At 63.1% G+C, this 20,089-nt stretch overlaps 1 protein-coding gene across 1 annotated transcript; it reads left to right on the top strand.

Annotated features, from left to right (window-relative positions):
• Positions 1-3,476: 3,476 nt before the first annotated feature.
• Positions 3,477-19,219, top strand: USHBP1 (USH1 protein network component harmonin binding protein 1). The gene is made up of 15 exons (XM_044998309.1): positions 3,477-3,719; positions 5,653-5,810; positions 7,215-7,330; positions 8,180-8,343; positions 8,931-9,215; positions 10,752-10,889; positions 11,532-11,680; positions 12,357-12,497; positions 13,622-13,722; positions 13,933-14,083; positions 14,365-14,650; positions 15,314-15,526; positions 16,017-16,108; positions 16,420-16,542; positions 17,961-19,219. Exons 1-15 carry the CDS (start codon positions 3,711-3,713, stop codon positions 18,139-18,141), a joined length of 2,307 nt encoding a protein of 768 aa, XP_044854244.1. The 5' UTR covers positions 3,477-3,710; the 3' UTR covers positions 18,142-19,219.
• Positions 19,220-20,089: the final 870 nt, after the last annotated feature.

Raw genomic sequence — 20,089 nt, forward strand, 5'->3', positions numbered from 1 at the left:
AGCTTTATCTTCCAGTCCCTCTTTTTGGCCTGGACTTTTTCATGCATTGTCCACGTGGTGGCAGGATTGTGTACAGAGGACAGGATTCAAGTTTATTTTAGGAGTAGATTGAAGTTTAGCACTGCTGTCCTTTAGCTCCTTCTTTCCTTGTCTGTGATCAGGGGCGGCTCCAGGCACCAGCAAAACAAGCTGGTGCCTAGGGCGGCAAAATCTAGGGGGCGTCCCCTGCTGCCGGGGGGGGGCGGCAGGCTGGGCCGGCGGACCTGCTGCAGTCATGCCTGCGGGAGGTCCACCGGAGCCCCGGGACGACTGGACCTGCCGCAGGCATGACTGCGGAGGGGGCGCTCGTCCCGCGGCTCGGCTGGCCCTCCCGCTGGCATGACTGCGGCAGCTCAAGCGGAGCCGCCGGACCCGCGAGCCGTCCGCAGCCGCGGGAGGTCCAGCCGAGCCACGCGGGACCAGCGGTCCCTCTGCAGTCATGCCCGCGGGAGGTCCGCTGCTCCCGCGGCTCCGGGGCGCCTCCCGCGCATGACTGCTTGGGGCGGCCAAAAAGCTAGAGCCGCCCCTGTCTGTGATAACCTCCATCCAAGGCTAATTGCCTGTGCTTGCCTGTGTGTAGCAGGTAAACTACTCTCCGCATTTTGGGAATTTTTTAAGTGGCCATAACGTGTTACTAATACACTGTGCATGAGATGAATCTTGCAGTTGTAACCAGGGCCGGCTTTAGGCCGATTTGCCTGATTCCCGGGAATCAGGCCCCGTGCCTAAGAGGGCCCCACACCTTAGGTGCCTTTTTAACTTTTTTTACTTACCCCGGCTGCGGTCTGCTCTGGAGTCTTCCGTGGCCCCGCTCCCCTGACCAAAGCGCCGGCTGGAGCTCCGACCGGAGCACGGCAAACCCTACCCTGCAGCCCTGCTACCCCAGGGCTCTGGGGGCTATTTAAAGGGCCTCTGCTGCCCGCCCTGCCTGCAGCCAGCTCTGCACCCTGTGCCCACAGCCAACCCCTGCCAAACCCCCTGCCCTGTCTCCAGCCAACCCCTGCCACACCCCCCTGCAGCCCTGCCCAAAGCCAGCCAGCTCCACACACACCTCTGCCTGCACTGCACGCCCTGCCCGCACTCAGCCCCGCACCCCCTGCCCTGTCTCCAGCCAACCCCTGCTGCACCCCCCTGCCTGAAGCCAGCCAGTCCCGCACTCCTCTGTCTCCAGCCCTGCCAACCCCTGCAGCACCTCCCTGTGGCCCTGCCTGAAGCCAGCCCGCCCCACACTCCCCTGTCTCCAGCCAGCCCTGCACCCCTTGCCCTGCCTGCAGCCAGACCCTCCCTCCAGTCAGCCCCTGCCCTGCCTCCAACCAGCCCCATGTCCACTGCCTCCAACCAGCCCCATGTTCCCAGGGCAGTAACCCTGCACACCTGCTTCAATGAGGGGGGCAGGGAGCAGCTGGGACTCACATATGTGCACACCCCCAGGGAGTGGTGGGGACCCACACATGTGAAACGGCCGTCATTAATAACCAGTCAACAGCATATACGATGCAATGTACATAATATATAATTTTATTATTTATATAGCTATGGAAAGCAAATAGTACATGGAAGAAATTAGAGGCTTTTTTTTTTTTACACTTTTTTTAGTCATCCCTCCCAGGGCCCTGCCGAAAATGTTCGAATTGGGCCCTGCTCCTGATTCGCAACCCCATGGACCAGGCGGCAGCTAGTCCTGAGCAGGAGCCCAGATGGTTACGTTGTGCGGCAGAAACTGCAACTGGTTGCAAAACGGGAGGGTTTCGCAATGTGTCGTCACACCTGGCCTCTCCCGCAGCGATCCGCAACCCAGAAGTGGCCTGGGCCAGCGCTAGGGCCGCTGGGAGATATAGTTTCCTGGGCCTCCCTCGCTGCCCCCGAGCCAGTGGCGAACCCAGCCCCTCCCCCACTCCCCCGAGCCTGGTGCTCGCCAATCACCCGCCCCTGCACAGACCTGCCCTCGTGGCGCATCAGAATTTGCATATCTCTGAGGTGCATATTTTCTCAAATTTGCATATAGCCCTAAATCCTCCCCTCACACAACATGGGTAGCTACGAAGTTCTTCCCAGCTCCATAGGTGCCATTGTATGTACATTATTCCACAGGCTAATTTGCATACAGCCATAAACTTCAGCTTGTGGTTAATACCTGCTGGGGGCAGGGGTTGTTTGTCCTGTCTTTGTACAGCCCCTAGCACAATGGGTGCCTGGGCCATGACTGGGACTCCTGGGTGCCATGGCAAAACCCAAAGAATAACATGCCTTCCAGTGTCGCCGGTGCTCTGGGACAGGCGTCTCATATCAAATCCTAAGCTATGCCTTCGCTAGAAACACTGCAGCTGTGGCACTCACCACAACGACAGGAGGGCCAGTAGCTAGGGCAACAGGAGGCTTTGCAGGGGGTTCGCTCAGCTTAGCGATGTCTCTCAGGGCATGTGGATTTTACACTTACACACACACCCACACACACCCAGTGACGTAGCTAGGTCGACCTCACTTTTTAGTGCAGACTTGGCCTGAGGCCCGATCCACACTGAAAAGTCTGTCAGCGTGACTACGTCTGTCAGGGTCAGGGCCGACTCCAGACCCAAGCGCGCGCTTGGGGCGGCATTTTGCCGGCAGGGCGGCAGGCGGCTCCGGGGGACCTTCCGCAGTCATGCCTGCGGGAGGTCCACCGGAGCCGCGGGACAGGTGGACCTGCCGCAGGCATGACTGCGGAGGGTCCGCTGGTCCCGCGGCTCCGGGGGACTTCTTGCAGACGTGCCTGCGGAGGGTCTGCTGCTGCCGTGGCTCCGGTGGACCTCTGTTCCCCCGGAGCCGCGGGGCCAGCGTGCTTGGGGCGGCTAAATTCCTAGAGCCGCCCCTGGTCAGGGTGGGGACAAACTCCAGTGTAGACACCACTGTGCCAACGGAACAGAGCCTCTGTCAGTGTAGCTAACATTGTCTGGGGAGATGGGCTTCCTACGCCGACAGGAAAACTCCTCCAGCCAGCCTAGGCTGCATCCACACGCGGGGGCTCTGCCGACATGGGCTCCATAGTGCAGACATACCCTTGGCTGCCCCACTTGAAGGGGTCTCAGATGTGACAGACCCAGCCCTCTGTCTAGACACTTATCAGGCCTCCGTGACTGAGCACCTCACAGCCCTGTCAGGCAGGGCAGGGCTATGGCCGCAACCAATGCCGGACACTTTATAACTGTCCCCAGGTACCTTCCAACCTGCAGGATCTTTCGAACACTCCTCTGGGTCCAGCTAGAGGCTTACGCTTCATTCAGCTGTAGCAAAGGCCAAGGGCAGGACCGAACCAGCTCCACCTTCCTGTCGACGGGACGCGCAAGAGTTAAAGGGCAACAGAGCCGGAGGCCGCGCCTGCAGCCAAGGGAGAGGAAATAGACACAGGATCGGGAAATGGGAATGGGCCGGGAAGCAGCACAGATGGCGGGGAGGTCCCGGCAGAGCCATATTCTCCCCGCACTGGGATGGTCTGATAGGTGGCTGGGCTGCGCTAGGCCAGGGGTCTTGGAGAGCAGCTGCTGAGAAGGGGCTTCTAAACGCGATGGTGTTGCCTGGTTTTGTCACCACAGCGATAGGACCCTGCTGCTTCCAGTGACTAACCTCCCGCCCCAGGGATCGGATCCTGACGCGACTCCTCTCGTGCGGAAGGAGAGAGGGACAAAGGGACAGGGATGGAGAAGGCAAGTGGCTTCCTCCTGGGGGTGGGGGCTGGACAAGGGAGCGTCTCCTTGCAGGCAGGGGGGTTATGGGTCTGGCTTGGCTTTGCAATTGCTCTCGGAGGGGGCAGGGTTTAGACTTGCTGTGCTGCTCGGCAGGGGGGGAGGACGAGGCACCCTGGGCCCCTGTCTCGCTCTCCCTGCCTGACTCTCTCAGGAGCCTGCGGGGAACAGACTGATCCCCAGGGAGTGGGGATTGGCTAGCGGATCCACGGGTGGGACTGGCAGTCCTAGCCCTGCTCCTCATGAGCCAGTTGCACGTGGGGTTGCAGGAGGAGCCCGGCATCTAGGGTGACCAGATTTTATAGGGACCGTCCCGATTGTTGGGTCTTTTTCTTACATAGGCTCCTATCACCCCTCACCCCATCCCGATTTTTCACATTTGCTGTCTGGTCACCCTAGCGGCATTGCATGGGCAGGCAGCTCCAGAAATCCCACCCTCACGCAGCAGGATCCCCCCCAGCTGCAGGGATCCTGTACTGCCCTGGGGAAAGGGCCCTAGCGCGAGCAGCGTGTACTCCCCAGGAGCGCCAGGGTACCCAGCATGCCCAGAGTGAGCGGTGGGGGGCGCTGGCCCAGGGTGGGGGGGGGGGGGCTCCCTGCTCACGCCAGGCACCAGTGCACTAACCCTGTGCTGACCTCGCTCCTGCTGCGGGGAGGACATTGTTCCCAGTGAAAACAGGAAGCGGCTCCAGCCTTTCCTGGTTCTATTCTGTGCTGGCTGGGATGCTAACACACCCGCTGCTAACGACCCATGGAGGGCTGCACTGCCCCCTCAGCCCAAAGGGGGCGCAGGCGGGAAGCTGCAGGTGGGCATGGCATGGCGTGTAAAAGCACCAGCCGCAGGGGCATGGAGAGGAACCAGGAGCCGCTTATTCCTTGCATAGGCTGTAACGGGACTGATGTGCTGCTGAGGTCACAGGGTGGCCTCTCTGCCCGGGGGAATGTCACCCCATAGGAGGAGTAGCATCTCCCTAGCACAGCTTCCAAATCCAGGCTGCTTGGGCGGGCTGTAGCTGCACCACTGCAGAGTCTGGCAGGCATGAAGCAGGGGTGGGCTTGCCCAGTGGTTGGATGGGAGCCCTCCAAACGAAGCCCACGGTGCTGAGTGAGTGGTGCCGATGATCCAAACAATGACCCGGTGCGAGGGGGGTTGATGGGGGTGCTGAGGGGTGAAACAGGCATCCCGAGCCTGTGTGGTCATTAAAGATCCTGTGGCGCTCTCGGCAGGACTCAGGGGGTTACCCCCCATCCTCTAGTGTCCTGGCCCCATTCCAACACACACTCTTGTCATTTTGCTGTTTTTCCCCCCTTTAAAGCTCCAGCTGCTGGAGTCAGTTGATTATGGGAGAATTTCAGCTTCCATTTTTTTAAAAGTCAGATCCCAGCCCTCCTGGCTGTGGAGAAGAGCTTGAAAATGTGACCCCCAAAGGTTCAAAACCCAAAAGGTGAATAAACACCCCCAATGTTTCACTTGTAAAATCTCAGGATTTTCAAACCAGCGTCTGGATTATTGGGAGACTGGTTCATGACTTTTGCATGCTTGGGGCCTTCTGTCTCCCTGAAACCTTTCATCTGGCCACCATATTCTTTACTTCCTGTCCTAGAAATTGCTGTGTTGTGCAGCTAGTTCAGACTGGCTGATGCGTTCCACACCAGAGCAGGCTGCTTTAGCAATTCACTGGTGGGTGGGTGCCCTCTTGGCCCGATTCTCTGTGGCCCTACGCCTGGTGCTGTTGTTTACCATGCAAAGTGACTGGGAAACACTGCTGAATCTGAACGTAGCGCTTTGCACTGGTGGCAGCGACAGGATGCAGGGACTCAGGGCCGGGGTCGGTACAGGGCTCTCAGATCCTTTGGCATGGAAGGAGCCTGAGATGTCTGGGGTTCTCTGCAGGGCGAGCTGGACTCAATCTCCGAGAGGGAGGAGGAGGCTGATGTAGCAGGGGCGGACGAGCGGGCAATCCTGCGCTACGAGGAGCACATCACCACGCTGCTCGTCACCATCGCCCAGCTCCACAGCAAGGCCGAGCGGCTGCAGCAGAGGAGAACCAGGTACCTGCCCTGCTTGTCACAGTCCCCTAAAGGCCCTGCCAACAGCTCCTGGGACATCAGGAGCCCCCTCAGGTGGGCACTGGCTGGCATGCAGTTAACACTGTTGGTGTTGTGGCATAGAGCAGCAATGCCAGGTGGGGATAAACACATCCACCTCTAGCCCTTTGTAGGGCCAGGCACTCTGGCCTGCTGAGCTTCCTGTAATTCACCCGCTAAGTGTGTGTTACGTCGCCCTCGAGCGGCTGCTCCCCACGGAGGATAACAGCCCGCTACTGCTGCCGGCTAATGGAACCTGTCTCTAGTGGTCTGTGCTGCGTTGTGGATGGCTCGGGGTTCCGTTTCTGTTGGTAGCGCAGGACTGGGGTTGATACAGCCGCGCTGGGCCTGGGACTGATTGTCCATGAATCCTTGCCCAGGCCTTCGCCTCCTCTCGCCCTGCCGATGGCCTATGGCCCTGTGGCTTCCTTTCAGCCCCACTCCCCAGTGTCCTGCCCCTCCCCTTCTCCCACACCCACTTCCACTCCGTATTCAAACCGTCCCCGACTCTGTTCGCTCCAGGGGCCAGTTCAAAATTATCCTCCAGCCTGTGCCAGAGACCTGGCCTCTCAGAGCAATAGCTCCCTTTCTGTCTGTCTGTCCGTCCTAGCTCCTCCGCTGGGGCGCGAGAGCCTTCTCCTCTGCCATCAGGAACAGCGTCGCCACTTCATCAGCTCTCATTCTCACCTGAAACCCCCCGCGCCTCCCCGGCTGGTAGCCCTCAGTTTCTCTGACCCTTTGCTACTCTGTGAAGCAGTTCTGGGTACAGCTTGTAGGAAAGATGCTCTTTGTCATCTATTCCATCCTATTCTATTCCGGGTCTTGTACGCTGCCCGTCACCATGGTGTCTGTGCATCTGATTCCTTAGCTGACAACATGGCCTCCTTTAAAGGCTCTGGACTGGCTGCTGTGGTCTGACCTGCCTGGCTTCATCTAGCCGTGACTTTGCCAAGACAGGAACTGGCTAACCCCCCGCTTTTGATCAGACCTGTCCAAGTGTCATGAACATTTATGGGCTCAGAGCCACAATTTTCTTGTCCTCCTGTCCCATGATGATGAAAAAACTCCTGATATTTTTCTCACCCATGAAAACGAAATGAAAAAACACGATTCTAATTTTGCAAGGCTGCACTGAAGGGGCTCTGGGAACAGACACTTGCTATTAATGCATGTGCTCACTAGATGTCACTGTTGCTCAGTGGCATAATATTAATCTGGCAGCAAAATATGGGTGTTCTAGAGGGCTGGTTTCAGACTCGCACCTGGAACTCAGCTGTCTAACATCAGTGGCCTCCTTTGCCATGTCCCCGGGGGAAGTGGAGTTGACCACTCTCTCCCTGGGCATCCTCTGGCTTTGATTTCCTGCAGAGAGGAAGATGAGTATTCAGACCAGTGCTCCGAATACACAGCGAGCCTTCCCAGGTGTGTGCAGACGCCCCGGAGCCTGGCCATCCGTCCGTTCCCCATGGGCTGCATGGAGGAAGGTAAAGGGGGGGTCATTATATCTGCCCCAAGCTATCCCATGCCTTTTGGAGGCAATGAGGTCTCGTGGGTAGACCCAGGTCTTCTGGGTTCTATTCCTGCCTCTGCTACTGGCCTGCTGAGTGACCCAGGGCAAGTCACTTCCCACCTCCATGCCTCAGTTTCCCCAGCTGTGAAATGAGGAAAATGATACCACCCCTGCTATGTCAAATACTTTGAGATCGCTGAGGGAAGAGCTCTTGACAAGGTTTATTATCACTGAAAGGGTTTCGTTTTGCCAGGGGCCCCGTTCTCACCAGAGCCGGCTCCCCCGTGCTCAGGTTCCTGAGAGATCCTGAGTCCCAGAAGTGGCAGGCTGCCTATTGTGTATGGAAGCCATCCCCAGTCAGGGTCGCCGCCCCCTGTGTTCATCCCATCGGGATGCTGCTGCGTTGCCTTGGCCCACCTGGGTCCCTGCAACGACGGCCCGAGGCAACGGTGCACAGGCCTGCGGAGCTGGGGGGAGGCGGGACGGGACTGCCATGATTGAAGGGGGTGAACCCAGGGATGCCATGGCCGAGGGCAAAGCCTGCCAGCTGCTTCCTGGTGGTACAGACTCATGGGCCCCTCTCTTCCTGCCCCGCGCTCCGACGACGGGCCTGCTGCTAAATCCACGCAGGTGGTAGGTGCCGTGTGGTGCTGGGAGCTCCGTCCCCTTGTGCACTGAGAGGAGCCACAGCCGTTGCCCATGCTGTTGGGTCTGTCCCTCTTCACGGCAACCTCTCTGGGATGCAGCCCAGATCCTTGAGGATGGAAGGGGCACGAGCCCCACCGGGCCTCCCCCCAACTCGTCCCCATCTCTCCCCGGCTAGGAGGCAACTCCGACGTGTTCCTAGATCTCCAGCAGGCTGTGACCTCTCTGGAGAACGCCGTGTTCTCCCGGCGGAGCCGTGCTCAGCTGCTTGGAAGCGCTGGTGGGGAGACGGACGCGGGCGGCCCCAGCGCGGTGGGGGAGGAGTGGGCCCAGATAGCCAAGGTGAGCAGACCTCCTTGCCCCCACTTTCTTAACCGCCCCCCTCCCCTCTCCCTTCCGAACACCTGCCCTGGGCTCTCAGCCGCCCCACGCTGGGACAGGCGGGATTTGCCTTCCCTGTGCAGTCGCCCCGATCTGCCCTGGCACTGGGCCCCAGCTCTGTCCTGCCCAGACCCTCTGGCAGCTGGGTCTCTGGGGCCTGGCCAGTCCTCTCTGCAGAGGGTACCCACGAGGGGACAGTTACAGCCAGTTGGGATGGTGTCTGAGGTGGAAGTGCACCAAGACCTGCCGGCACATACCCCCTAGAGGCCACCAAGTAGCCATCAGGGCTGCCTCCCCCTAAGCCATCCAGTCCCCCCGCCCTGGGGGCAGATTGAGTCAGGTGCCCCTCTCGAGCCAGCCAGTCCCCTGATCTTGGAGGATTGTGTTTAAATTGCCTGGAATCAGAGGTGGTGTGGATGCAATGAAGCCTAGATACCAAGGTGACAGGTGCCTTACACAGACTTAGGGAGAGCTCAGAACTCCTGGCATGATGCAGTGACTGTAGCTTTGGTGGGTGACTGGGATGGGTGTGGGGGTTGCATTTCCAGACCCTGGAAGAGCTAGAACGAGGCCTGGGGGGTCTTGCGGGACTCCCGGAGGACAACGGGAGCTGTCCCTGGAAGGCAGCACCCAGGGTGCCGGGGGAGAAGATGAGCGAGGCCAGCCCAGGGCTCTCAGCAGAGGACATGAGCTGGATCAAGAATGAAATAGCCACATATGCAGAGAGGAACGCGGCTCTCCGGGTGGCGCTAGGGAGCAAGGAGGAGGAGCTAAGCAGGTCCAAGGTCACCCTGCAAGCATTCCAGGAGGAATGGGAGAAGCTCCAGAGAAAGGTATGCATGACAGCGGGGATCTCTCCTGCCACTGACACGCAGCCACCTTTGAGTCCGGGAGCAGGGCAGCAGTGCTGCACACTGCGGGAAAAGAGACTTTTGGCCAGGGGTGGTAGGTTCAGGTCTTCTGACTAGTGCAATGGATGTTTTACTGTCCATGCAGAGCAGCCAGGACCTCATTTGGGAAGGTCTCAAGCACCTAGTCACATGGGTGATCTTTTTATTTGCTGTATTTTATTTGGCCACTAGATGTCACTGAGTGCTGTGTAGCGTTCCATGTGGGGTGGGGGTGCTGCCTGGTAAACAAAGCAGACAAAGCTAGAACTCAAGCTGTGGGGAAGCCTGTGTGTTTGTAGCTGTTTTGCAGGGCCGCCCAGAGGATTCCGGGGGCCCGGGGTCTTCGGCGGCGGGGGGCCCTTCCGTTCCGGGACCCGCCGCCAAAGTGCCCCGAAGACCCGTGGCGGGAGCCCCCCGCCGCCGAATTACCGCTGAAGCGGGACCGCCGCCGAAGCGCAGCCCGGTCTTCGGCGGTAATTCGGTGGCGGGGGGGGGGGTCCCCGCCGCGGGCCTTCCGGGCACTTAGGCGGCGGGTCCCGGAACAGAAGGGGCCCCCCGCCGCCGAAGACCGGGCTGCGCTTCGGCGGCAGCGGCGGCGGCGGGTCCCACTCCCAGCCCCCGCCCCCAGTCCCGGTCCTGCTCCCACCCCCGGCCCCGGCCCCGGCCTCTTACCGAGCACGTCTCCGGCGGGGCCTGAGCTCCGTCCCGCTCAGAGCCGTGTGGTGAGGGGGCGGGGCTGTGAGCTCCACGCCGAGCGGAGGCAGCTGCCCCGCCCCCTCCCCACGGCGCTCTGAGCGGGACGGAGCTCAGGCCCCGCCAGAGACGTGCTCGGTAAGAGGCTGGGGCTGGGGCCGGGGCGGGACCGTCTCTGAGCGGGGCGGGGCTCAGGGGCCCTGCCGGACACGCTGAGGCTCCAGGAGAGGGGCAGAGGCGGGAGCCTCCGCTCTTCTCTTGGGGGCCCCTGCGGAGCCCGGGGCCCGGGGCAAATTGCCCCCTTTGCCCCCCCCCCCGGGTGGCCCTGCTGTTTTGTTCCACACCCACCTTCTGATTCATTGAATCCGTGATTTCTCATCTTGTGGCAAAAAGCGTGGGAGTCACATTACCTGCCTCAGGAGGCTGAGCCACCTCCCTGGGAATGGAGCTCTTGGGCCCCAGGAAGCAGGGTTCTGCTCAGCCTGCTGAGCTATTCCACTGCAAGGTGGCTGAGTGACGGGGCACTGAAAGAGGGAGGGATTTCACAGTGTCCGTGTTGGGATGTGAGGACCTCAGTTTCACAAGCTCTGGGATCTGTGCGGACTCGACATGTTCATTTCCTGGGGGATCCGACCGCTTCCCCTGCAGTGAAAGTGCTGTCAGAATCAGTCTGATCTCTGTGCCGCTGGTGCAATCCAGACTCACACTTCTCACTTCCATGGAGCTACTCCGGTCGCCCTTGTGCAGCAGCCGTGAGGTGAGTGACGGGTGCCGCTCTCTGTTCAGGTCAAGGAGCTGCAGGACTCACTGCTCAGAATGGAGATGCCGTCCCAGCCCTGCAGCCCTTCAGCATCTGCCAGTGACACTGTCAGTACCAGGGGGTCCGTCAGCCCCGGCGGGGAAGGGGAGCCCTGGCCATTCCAGGTGAGTGCAGTGCCAGGGGCTGGCCCAGGTCTCCGTGCTGCTTCTCCATCCCATCCCGCTAGGTCCTGCTCACTGCAGGGGTCAGGATGCCAGCCGGGCCACAGCTCCCCAGGCTGCGGGGTTACGTGGCTGCCGAGCTCAGAGCCAGGACGAGCAGCTGCCAGCCAGCTGCAGGCCTGCTCCAAAGCCCACTGCAGCCAATGGAAAGCCTCCCCAGCTGACCACAGGGCTTTGGATCAGGCCCTGTGTGCACCACCTGCAACAGGCAGGGGGTGTAATACACGGGCTGCGGGCGTGTGACCATGTCTCCCTCCAGGGGCTGGCCAGAGCGACTACAACAGCCAGCTTCTCACAGCCAGGGGAGAGGGTTGGGCCAGTCTCCACTGATGGCTTGGCCACTGGTCCCAGGTGGCCATGAATTGTGACACCAGCTTTTAGCAGGGCAGGTCCATCCTTGCTGCAGTGTTTAACCGCAGCTTTGTTAATGCCCCACCCTGGGTGTCATTTCGACTAGCACCCGCATGCCCCATCCCAGCCCTCTGGGGACCCAGGCCCGTCGCCATCCTGCAGGGTGTCTTTAACACCCACCCGCAGCCTCTGCTAGGCACAGGCTCATTCCTTTGTTTGTCATCCCTGCTGCAGGACCCAGTTGCCGCGGCCCAGAGCCTGATCCGGTGCTTTCAGAGCTGCTCCAGCACCCAGCACCTCTGCCGCCTGTTCCCTCAGCACCGTCCCCTGGCGTCGGAGAGCCACGTCAGGGAGTGGGAAGCTCGGACGCAGCAGCTGCGAGGGTGAGGGCAGAGGATCGCCAAGTACTTTACACGTTGGACAGGGCAGCCTCACACCAGGCCCCTCCCCACCAATGAGTGTGATCATCCCCCGGCACAGACAGGGGAAACTGAGGCACAGAAAGGGGAAGTGACTCACCCAAAGTCACAGAGGAAGTCTGGGCTAGAAGATCCAGGAATAGAAGCCAGGAGTCCTGATCCCCCTCCCCTGCACTAAACGCTGGACCCCATTCCCCTCCCAAAGCGGGAATAGAACCCAGGAGTCCTGGCTCTCAGTCCCCTGCATTAAGCAGACTCTCACGTCCAAAGCTATAATGGGCAATCCCTTTCTGCCCCCGCCCCCAAGGATGGTGCAATGAAATGCCGCCATGGCCCCAGTATTTGGCACATCCTCCTCCTGGGGTGAAGCGGGAGTCCTGGGCTGAATTTCCGGGCTGGGGAGGGCTGCAGGGTGTCCAGTGGCGCCCCCTGGGGGTGGTTCCAGAGCTGCATTGACGGGTGGCGAGGGTCCCTGTGGGAGGAGGATGTGTGGCTAGCACGGGAGGTGTATTTGTCTGGGCATCACTCGGGGATGCGGAAGAGCTGGGTGGGTTATAGACCGGCCCTTCCCTGGGCTCCCCCGGGAGCCAGCCCTGCCCCTCCAGTCGGATCCCCGTCAGCGCCGCGCCTCCCCCCACAGGTGCATCGAGCGGCTCAAAGGCCTGAACCAGCTGCTCTCGGGGACGCTGCGGGAGTGGAAGGGCCACTCGGAGCGGCTCAGCATGCTGCTGGGGCAGCACGAGTCCAACAGCACGGCCCTGCGCCTGGCCGCGCAGTACAGGTGAGGGGCCTGGCCCCGAGACCCGCACCGGGATCCCCCATGGGGAGAGGGGGTGGAGCTGGGTAGGGAGCGGGAATGGACTGTGTGGGAGGGGCAGGGGCACGGGGGGCTCCGGGGCTTGGGAGAGCGTGTGGGGGGCAGGGGCGGCTCTATGTATTTTGCCGCCCCAAGCACGGCAGTCAGGCGGCTTTCGGCGGCTTGCCTGAGGGAGGTCCGCCAGTCCCACGCCTTTGGCGTACCCACTGCCAAATTGCCGCCGAAGCCGCGGGACCGGCGTACCTCCTGCAGGCATGTCACCGAAGGCAGCCTGACTGCCGCCCTCATGGCAACCGACGGGCCGCCCCCCGCGGCCTGCTGCGCTGGTGCCTGGAGCCGCCCCTAGTGGGGGGGGGGGAGCTCAGGAGGGGCTGCGAGGGGTTGTGGGGGGCTCAGGATAGGTTACGAGGGGCTGGGGGGCTCAGGAGGGGTTACGAGGACCTGTGGGGGGCTCAGGGTGGGTTACAAGGGGCTGGGGGGGCTCAGGAGGGGCGAGAGGGGTTTTGGGGGGCTCAGGAGGGGCTGCGACGGGTTGTGGGGGGGCTCAGGATAGGTTACGAGGGGCTGGGGGGCACAGGAGGGGCTGCGCGGGGTTGTGGGGGGCTCTGGGTGGGTTACGAGCGGCTGGGGGGGCTCAGGAGGGGGTGTGAGGGGATGAGGGGCTCAGGAGGGGCGAGAGGGTTGTGGGGGGCTCAGGATAGGTTACGAGGGGCTGGGGGGCTCAGGGTGGGTTACGAGGGGCTGGGGGGCTCAGGAGGGGCTGCGAGGGGTTGTGGGGGGCTCAGGGTGGGTTACAAGGGGCTGGGGGGGCTCAGAAGGGGGTGTGAGGGGCTGAGGGGCTCAGGAGGGGCGAGAGGGTTGTGGGGGGCTCAGGAGGGGCAGCGAGGGGTTGTGGGGGGGCTCAGGGTGGGTTACGAGGGGCTGGGGGGGCTCAGGGTGGGTTACGAGGGGCTGGGGGGGCTCAGGAGGGGGTGTGAGGGGCTGGGGGGGCTCAGGAGGGGCGAGAGGGGTTGTGGGGCTCAGGATAGGTTACGAGGGGCTGGGGGCCCCGCCAGCTCTCAGGCTGCTCTCTGTGCTCGGCCCGGCAGCGAGCGCTGCATGGAGGCCTACGAGGTGCTGCTGCCCCTGGCCGGGGTGAAGCTGGGGCCCTGGCTGGAGCCCGTGGAGGAGGGAGACGCCCTGGACAAAGGTGAGTCCCCGCAGCCACCAAACGCCCCTTGCTGGGGGGTTAGCAGCTCAGGGGGGGTGGGGGGAGCCCATCACTCGACGGCGCCCCCAGAGGGGAGGGGGGAACCGGCTGCCATGGGCCTGGCTCTGCCCCGGGCCCATCCCGGCCAGGAGCGGGGGGCCCTGCCTGCCTGCCGAGGACGCACCAGCATGAGTTTGTTCCCTGCTCTAGGAGAGCCTGGGGCGCGCGCCCCCAACAGCCCCGGCGGCAGGACGGGGGCCGTGCTGGACGAGGCCAGGAGGTTCCTGGGGAGAGCGGAGCCCGAGGGCGAGGAGGCCGGGGCGGGGCAGGACGGGGCTGCCGGGACCCGTGGATGGAAAAGGTAGCAGAGCTCCAATGGGAGCAGGGCTGCAGGCTTCTGAAAGGGGCCCCGAGACTCTGATCTGAGCCCCGGGGGATGGGACCCCGAGCCCCAGAGCGCCCCCCATCCAGTGGGATGGAACTCTGAGCCCCCCCAGGGGACGGAACATCAGCCGCCTACCCCAGAGCTCCCTGCCCCCCCATGCCAGGGATGGGACCTTGAGCCCCAAACCCAGGTCCATGGGCTGCTGGGCCCCCTCCTCCCCCTTCTCCCAGCCTGCTCTCGACACCTCTCCATCCCAGCAGCGCCCCCAGCCCCGGGGCCCAGGGGCCCGGAGGGGCAGAGGAGGGGACCCTGTACGAGTACATCCGGCGGCTGCGAGCGGAGCAGGCCTCCGTGGAGGTCTCCCTGCTGGATCTGGGCTGCCAGGCGGCGCCTGGTTCCGCCGGTGCCGTGATCCAGAGTAACGACGCCATCAAGGCCATGGTGGACGAGGCCGTCAGGGTCGCAGGCGGGGTCCTGCCCGGAGAGACACCAAGGCCAAAGATGGAGAAGCCGCAGCTGCTGCACGACTTAGTGGCCATCAGGGTAGGCACGGGGCAAGGCGGCCTGGACTAGTGGCCAGAGTGCAGGGCGGGGAGCCAGGACTCCAGGGTTCTGTTCCTGGCTCTGGGAGGGGAGTGCGGCCTAGTGATTAGAGCCAGGTCGGGGTCGGGGGGAGCTGGACTTCTGGGTTTTGTTTTTGGCTTTGGGAGGGGAGAGAGGTCTAGTGGCTAGAGTGTGTGAGTGTGTGTGTGTGTGTGTGAGGACTCCTGGGTTCTATTTCTGGCTCTGTCACAGACCTGATGGGTGACCTTGGGCAATTCACATCCCCCCCCCACACACACACACTCCGGTGCCTCAGTTTCCCTTGCTGTAAATCAGGGACACAGAGGGCTGGGAGGCTGGCTTAATGTTTGTGAAATATTATTACTGGGGTAACTGCTGAGCAGGCCATAGCGGGAGCCCAGAGGGTGGGGTGAGGGGCTGGGGGAGCACAACACGTGGGGCATGTGGCTCTCTAGTGGCAGGATTGTCAAGCACGCGGGACTCTCTTGTGGCTGCTCCCTGCAGAGGGACACGAGCCAGGAGATCTGCTGCAGCTATTGGGACCCTGCGTTTAGCTCGGGCTGGAAGGGCCAGGCCTGGGGAGCGGAGCCCGCCATGGCCCAGGGCCAGCCACTCCCTGATGGCGCCTCCCTCTGGCCCCAGGAGGCAATGGCGGATCTGAAGACCCGGCTGCACCTGGCGGAGAAGGAGACGCGAGGCCTGGAGCTTTGCACCTACATGCACCGGGCCCAGGAGGCTGCCCATCTGCTGCTCATCGAGCACCTGCAGGGGGAGCTGGACGAGCAGCGGGGCCGGTGCCCCAGCTCCGGGAGCAGCAGCAGTGGAGACAGCACCAGCTGCAGCAGCTGCTTCGGGGTACGTCGGGCTGGGCGCAGACACAGGCGTGGCCAGCTGGCCAGCAGCCCCACCCGTCTGGGCCCCGAGGAAGAGGGATGTACCTGGAGGTGGTCAGGGAAACGCAGGGACAAAAGGGAAATTCCCTGGGGCTTGGCCCACGAGGCAGCCACGGACCCCAAAGGGAGAGCAGCTCTGCCCCGACTGGGGCGTTTCACATCCATTGTGTACTGGTGTAAATGGCCCATGGAAGGGGGGATCTGCCCCGCCTGGGGGACAGGGTGGAGGGCGCCGCAAGGGGGATCCAGGTGAGAATTGGGGCCTCTGCCGGCTTCACGAGCCGAGAGGCCGTTGTGACCCCCATGTCTCTCCCGGGGGTGGGGCGTCGGTGGGTTCTGAGCCCAGCTGACGCGGAGGTTGTGAGCTGGGCTTGTCAGGTGCCCCCGGGCCCTGTCCCAGCAGCCGCTGCGCGGTGCCGGGGGAGCTCAGGGATGTTCTTGGGTTTCTCCAGGATGTGGGGAGACGGGAGGCAGAAGCGGCGAGACCCCAGGCTGCCCTGGATCGGGAGACAATGATGCTGGAGCTGGTTGGGGCGCTGGCCCGGTGAGCACCCCCTCCCTCCTGGGGGAGCCCCATGTCCCTGCTGCTGCCCTCCCAGCGTCACTGACTGCACGGGGGCCGCAGGCTGGGGGGAGGAATCGGGGCCCCTGCCTGGCTGGGGGGCACAGAGTGGAAAGATCTTGGGTGCAGTGCAGTGCCCCACGGCTGGAGACTCAGCCAGTGGCTGGGGGGAGGGGAGATCCCATCGTGGGCGAGGGGGCAGGGGGAGATCCAGTCTCAGTGTGGGGGGCAGGGGAGCTCCCCTCTCCCCAGGATCTGTGACACCCTCTCTCAAGCCTTTGTTTCTGTGGCAGGAGCAGGGAGCTGAGGGGCCAAGCCCAGGGCCTGGCGGCCTCCCTGGAGCAGCGCGGCGCAGCCAGCCGGGTGCAGCAGGCCCAGTGCGTCGGGATCACCAGAGACTTCTTCCAGGCTCACAGGTGGGGATGGAGAATCCCGGCGCTCACCCCCCAAGGCCCCGCCGGGAGCCCCTGCACCCCCCGCCTCAGGCCAGACTCTCCCAGGGCTCCCTCCTGCCACTCTCCTGGGACTGCAGCCCGGCCTGAGAGCTCTGTGTCCGGTGCCTACAGGTGCCAGTTGGGGGAACACGCCCCGAGGGGAAAGGACCGAGGGCAGCAACCTGGTGATGCCTCATTTGAATGGCTCCCAGTGCTTGGTAAAGACAAAGGCAGAGCCCAGATCTCTGTGGGAATGGAGCTGAGGTCGCATAGGGCGTCTGCGAAGGAGCTGGGGAGAGACCCCAGGAGTCCTGGCTCCCAGGCCCCTGCTCTAACCCACTGGGCCCCACTCCCCTCCCCGGGCCAGGGATGGAACCCAGGAGTCCTGGCTCCCAGGCCCCTGCTCTAACCCACTGGGCCCCACTCCCCTCCCCGGGCCAGGGATGGAACCCAGGAGTCCTGGCTCCCAGCCCCCTGATCTAACCCACTGGGCCCCACTCCCCTCCCCGGGCCAGGGATGGAACCCAGGAGTCCTGGCTCCCAGCCCCCTGCTCTAACCCACCGGACCCCACTCTCCTCCCCGGGCCAGGGATGGAACCCAGGAGTCCTGGCTCCCAGGCCCCTGCTCTAACCCACTGGGCCCCACTCCCCTCCCCGGGCCAGGGATGGAACCCAGGAGTCCTGGCTCCCAGCCCCCTGCTCTAACCCACTGGGCCCCACTCCCCTCCCCGGGCCAGGGATGGAACCCAGGAGTCCTGGCTCCCAGCCCCCTGCTCTAACCCACCGGACCCCACTCTCCTCCCCGGGCCAGGGATGGAACCCAGGAGTCCTGGCTCCCAGGCCCCTGCTCTAACCCACTGGGCCCCACTCCCCTCCCCGGGCCAGGGATGGAACCCAGGAGTCCTGGCTCCCAGCCCCCTGCTCTAACCCACTGGGCCCCACTCCCCTCCCCGGGCCAGGGATGGAACCCAGGAGTCCTGGCTCCCAGGCCCCTGCTCTAACCCACTGGGCCCCACTCCCCTCCCCGGGCCAGGGATGGAACCCAGGAGTCCTGGCTCCCAGCCCCCTGCTCTAACCCACCGGGCCCCACTCCCCTCCCCGGGCCAGGGATGGAACCCAGGAGTCCTGGCTCCCAGGCCCCTGCTCTAACCCACCGGACCCCACTCCCCTCCCCGGGCCAGGGATGGAACCCAGGAGTCCTGGCTCCCAGGCCCCTGCTCTAACCCACTGGGCCCCACTCCCCTCCCCGGGCCAGGGATGGAACCCAGGAGTCCTGGCTCCCAGCCCCCTGCTCTAACCCACCGGACCCCACTCCCCCGCAGCTGATCTGGGAGCAGCTTCCCTCTCCTGCCCCCTCCCGCGAGCCAGGTCCCCGCTCCTGAGCCCGCCTCTCTCCGCAGCGCCCTGGTGCTGGCCTACAGGAATGCCAGGAGGAAGCAGGAGGCTCAGCTGCAGAGGCTGGAGGCCCAGATGGGTGCGATGGGCGAGCGGCACAGGGAGCAGCTGCGCTCGCTCACGCAGGCAGTGCAAAGGCAGGAAGAGCGGCGCACGGCTGCGGCTGGCAGTGAGACCTGCATCTAGGGCAGAGCCACGGCGGGCAGCGGGGGTGGCCGAGTCCCTCCCGTGGGCACGCAGGGGGAGACCAGCTGGCAGGGCCCGGGGTCACCTCTCCAATCCGTGGGGAGCTGGGAGCAGGGGGTCTTCTGTTGGTTGAGTTTATTGCTCATAAATCACAACCAGCGGCCCCCTGCTAGCCCAGCCCTGGGGTCCCCACACACAGCTGTGCCGATGCCCCCCAGCCTGTCCTGGTTTCCCACACACAGAGAGCCGCTGCTGCCACTGGGCGAAGCATTGCGGGGAGGTTAGCGCCTGGGTGGTTTATTCTCGGTGCTGAGCAGGAAGGGGTTAATAGCGGGGGGTTGTACAGGTGAATTGGGTCGGGTTTGGGTCCGTGCTGGGCCCAGGGACTGGGGCGTCTGGGTGGAGAGGAGCTCACTCAATAAAGAGATCTCCAGTCCGAGTGGGACTCTTCCCTGTGCCTTGCGACATCCCGAGGGCACGGACGAGGCTGAGCTGGCTGCGTCTAGCCGGGCTGCTCTTTGCACGTCCTCTGTTACAGACTCCCATAAATGTTCCCTCTCAGCTGCCCAGCGGGACGCCTGGCACGGGAGAGTCTCCAGCTTCCTCCTTAACGCCGGTCCTGGAGGTCACCATCGTCTTTTCTGGGCATCGGTAGAGACAAGGGGCTGCTGGACTCCAGTCCCTTCTGTAAGAAAATACACAGCTCCTTCCCCCCGGCCTCTGCTAGGGATGGCAGGGGGTGGGAATGGGAACGGGAAAGTTCTGACCTTCTCTGAATGCAGCCGGGCGCGTTCTGCCTTCACACCTATCCCAGCACAGACCTGCAATGCCAGCCAAGAGCCAGCGGAGGGCGCCTCTGCACACAACATGGCGCCTCTCTGCCCTGGGGGAGCCCGGCAATGGAAATCGACTGAGGTAGCCTCAAAGCCAAGAGTGGCCCGAGCACAGGGCCCAGACCTTCCCCGGGGAGCACGTTCTTGTAGCCTCTGACAGAGCAGCATAGAGGGGAGGCCGCTGCTGAACTCTGCTGCATTTAGCTGTTACACATCATGCACAATTATCCTGTGGAACTCTCTGCCACAAGATCTTGTCGAGGCCACGAGCTGAGGAAGAGTCCAGGGCCAATCCCCCCAGTTCTGCTCCTGTTCAGCTCTGGGCCATGAGGTTTCTGCAGCCCACGGAGGCTTTGACGTCTGCTGTGGCCTTCGGGCAGGGCGAGCTCCAGCCTGCACAGTGAGTTCCCAGCCAGCACTGAGCAGGTCAGGCAGGGGCTCGTGAGCAGAGCAGCATCTGTCTCGCTCAGGCACCATCTCGCTCCCATGTTCCATAGGAAGGGCAGGCCGTGTTAGTCGGATTGTGGAAAGAGCCACTAGCCTGATCTGGCCATTGCAGAGAGGAGGAAAAAACGAGTCCACCCCCCCATCCCCCCAAGCTGTGGGCAGCCTCGGAGAATATGTGAAGTGGAGTCATGTTGACTAGCAGTTTGGAGAGGGGGTGGAAGCAGGGAATCCTTTCGATCCATTTATCAGAGTGCCCACCGCGCCAGGAGCAGCAGCGATCACTATTGAGGCCAGGGAGTTGATGTGTGCCTGGCGCGTTTTAATAGCAGCGCCGCGCCTGGGCCAGCCGCTCGCCTTGGACCCACGGCTGCTCAAAGCAAGCCCCCCTTCAGCCTGACCCTGCTCTGTGCAGCGGTTTCTAACGGCCCTGCCTGTCCCTGCATTGCACCAGCGCCTGGGTGATCCGTCACTCGCGGCCCTGACTGCACCCAGGACGGATAGGTCTGGCGGAGAGAGGAAACCCGCCTCCCCCGGCCCGGCAGCCGGAGCGGAAATCGGGTATTGTCGCTGGCCTGGGATCTGCACGGCGTCCCTCATGCTGATTGTGTCCGCAGCGCAGAGCCCAGGGCCAGGGCGATGGAGGCAGGGCTGGCGAGAAGGGGGCTGCT

The sequence above is a fragment of the Mauremys mutica genome, chromosome 24, assembly GCF_020497125.1.
Source record: "Mauremys mutica isolate MM-2020 ecotype Southern chromosome 24, ASM2049712v1, whole genome shotgun sequence".
In the NCBI taxonomy this organism is placed as follows: Eukaryota; Metazoa; Chordata; order Testudines; family Geoemydidae; genus Mauremys; species Mauremys mutica.